This window comes from the organism of the source record quoted next (assembly GCF_019968985.1).
Source record: "MAG: Porospora cf. gigantea B chromosome Unknown PgB_NODE_3958_length_2361_cov_231.177, whole genome shotgun sequence".
In the NCBI taxonomy this organism is placed as follows: domain Eukaryota; phylum Apicomplexa; class Conoidasida; order Eugregarinorida; family Porosporidae; genus Porospora; species Porospora cf. gigantea B.
This window is the reverse complement of record NW_027178984.1, coordinates 1-2361: the sequence shown is the minus strand read 5'-3', so window position 1 is coordinate 2361 and position 2361 is coordinate 1. Positions and strand designations below refer to the sequence as shown.

At 53.6% G+C, this 2361-nt stretch overlaps 2 protein-coding genes across 4 annotated transcripts; one reads left to right on the top strand and one right to left on the bottom strand.

Moving 5' to 3' along the window:
- Positions 1-567: 567 nt before the first annotated feature.
- KVP17_003416 (uncharacterized protein) lies at positions 568-1475 on the bottom strand (the record flags this gene model as incomplete). 2 transcript variants are annotated; one of them, XM_068520664.1, is made up of 2 exons in its annotated part: positions 568-1270; positions 1300-1475. In XM_068520664.1, 2 exons carry the CDS (start codon positions 1473-1475, stop codon positions 568-570), a joined length of 879 nt encoding a protein of 292 aa, XP_068374747.1. The 2 variants fall into 2 exon arrangements, with proteins under 2 accessions (XP_068374747.1, XP_068374748.1); XM_068520665.1 differs by having other exon boundaries at positions 1300-1466.
- A 137-nt stretch (positions 1476-1612) lies between these two features.
- Positions 1613-2361, top strand: KVP17_003417 (uncharacterized protein; the record flags this gene model as incomplete). Of its 2 annotated transcripts, XM_068520667.1 has the most annotated exons (2): positions 1613-1654; positions 1683-2361. In XM_068520667.1, coding segments are annotated over 2 exons (721 nt in total), but the record flags the coding sequence as incomplete, so codon positions are not given. The 2 variants fall into 2 exon arrangements, with proteins under 2 accessions (XP_068374750.1, XP_068374749.1); XM_068520666.1 differs by lacking the exon at positions 1613-1654 and having other exon boundaries at positions 1695-2336.

Below are 2361 nucleotides of genomic sequence, written 5' to 3'. Positions count from 1 at the left end.
CAGTCTCTGGGAGTCATCCCTTCTACGACGCCGTAGCTCAAGGCACGCGTAGTTATAACGTAGAAAGCGGAGCCGGATTTGATGACCGAACGGTGGTTTTCGAAGAACTCAGCACATTCGGATTCCGTGCCTGATGTTCCGACACACCTAGTTAGATGAGGCCACCAGCTATCAGTTGCCAGACGGAACTCCCACGAGTCTTGCAAGGCCAGTGGTCCCCCTGATGACCCCGATATTATTAGTACAGAGTAGGGGCGTTTGGGTTTCTCGGACCCGAGCTTAGAGTAGGATGTCATACGAAGAAGTTTACTCGGTCCCTTCAACCAAGATTTATGCCTATGGTCCTTCTTGCCGTCTGTGACAATAATTCCAGCCTTGGCTCGCACCACCGGTAGGTGGTCCTCGTCGCTGAGAGGCGATAGGCAAGCCCACACTCCTCCGAATGTGAACGACCACAAATCGTTCAGATAACACCGGGCTAGCGTTTCAGTAGTTCTGCACGTGGATATGGCGCCCATAATGTCCGACCTCCGGCGCTGCTGCAGAGCTGCGTCGTCCACCGCCGCGTTACTCACTTTCCACCAGCGTGGTACGTGCCGGGTTGGGACCATCTGTTGCTGCACGACGCGTACTGCGCGCGTTCTCGAGAGGTCCAACGCAAGTTTGCTCACCGGGCTGGACCTGGCCTCCAAAGAGGTATACAGTATCCTCGTACGCAGCTAGTGAGGCCGAGCTTCTAGGAATCGGCCAGCGCTTGCACACTTGATGGTGGCGCCGCCAACCCCAAAAGGTCATCTCAAGCTTCAATTCCCATAAATCGCAGAGGCTATCTCCGTCGTCAAGAGACAAACCACCAAACACCACTACTGACTGCATTCCCGGTGCCCAGCACGCGGCAGTATTTTTCCGACACGTGGGCATTGCGGGTACATCGCTGCGGTGGCAATGGAACACGTGTAGGTTCTCTACATCGAAGGCAGAGGCATAGTGGGGCTCTTCTCCTGCCTCCGAGGGAAAATATCCAAACAGCTGAATGACGTGGGTGTCAGTACCGACGAACGTACTGTCTTTTGCGATACGTAGGGGGCTTTTTAATTCCTCTACCCTAAGGTACTCGGAGGTAACAGGGATCCACTTGACGACGGTAAGCAAGGGGGAATCAATATCGAGGTGGACTCTGTAGCTGGTCTCATCTGCGACGTAACCCAATAAGTACACGCACTTCTTTGCTTCGACTGCTGAAACCAACCGGAAATTCGGACAGACATCTCTGCACTCACACTCCCCCCCCACACTCACTGCAGACGCTCCCTAAACAAGTCCATCAGCCGGAGAGTGAGCTTCGTGCGGTCACCCGCCTTGGCATCCACCTTGGCATCCATTCGCAGAATCTCCAGGGTCAGCACATCCAATGAAGATATCGGCATTCCATCAGTTTCCACATCTTCCCGTTCCACGTCCGTCATATCATCCATGGAGAGACTCCTACGTCTTTTTGCAACTTGGGACTCACATGAGGTTCCATGGGTAATTCTTCTTCGAGTGTGAGGAGAGAGAACTCAGCATGCTATCTCATCCAGCTGTAATTAATCAATTTGGCTAATTCTCGCCCATGTACGCTGCGGCCGGCACGGAAGACCAACAAATCTCCTCCGTAGGTCTGGACTCGGAACCTCATTCAGAAAGTGCTCTCGATGAGAAACGTCGTTCAATCATTGGCGCAGAGACGAGACATCCCTGGTATTCGCGACATGGTCAACGAGCTGCGTCGGGAGCGGAGTACTCATGTGATGGAGGCGTCTCTGGTGCTCCACCACGCTTCGCAGTTCCCTGAACTGAACGACCTGGTGATCGACTTGATACGTTCTGGTTGCAATGTATTCTACTCTGACATGAACGGTGACACGGTGGTCCATTTCTGCGTCCGTGGTTGCAACTTCCAACTTCTGCGACAGATCGTCAACGAGAAAGGACCTGAAGTCCTCACGTATGTCAACAACTCCCAGTTTAACCCCTTCCTTACCACTTGCGCTGAAGCCTCCGACGACCGTGCATACGAAATCCTAAACATTCTGGAGTACATGTATCTTCAAGGAGTGTCTCTGGAGTCGCAAGACCATCAAGGCAGGACATCACTGTTGTGGGCGTGCCAGCGCGGATCTCTTGTTGTGGTCCAGTGGCTTCTCTCTCGAGGGGCCAACTTGGCACACAGGGATCACTGCGGTCGCACAGCTATGCACATGGCCGCCATGCACGGGGATGAAGATACGATTCTGTTGGTCGCAGAGAAGGGGGGAGTGAATTTTGTGAACGCCCAATCCATCGACGATAAGCGCGTCCGCACCCCTCTCGACATTTGCA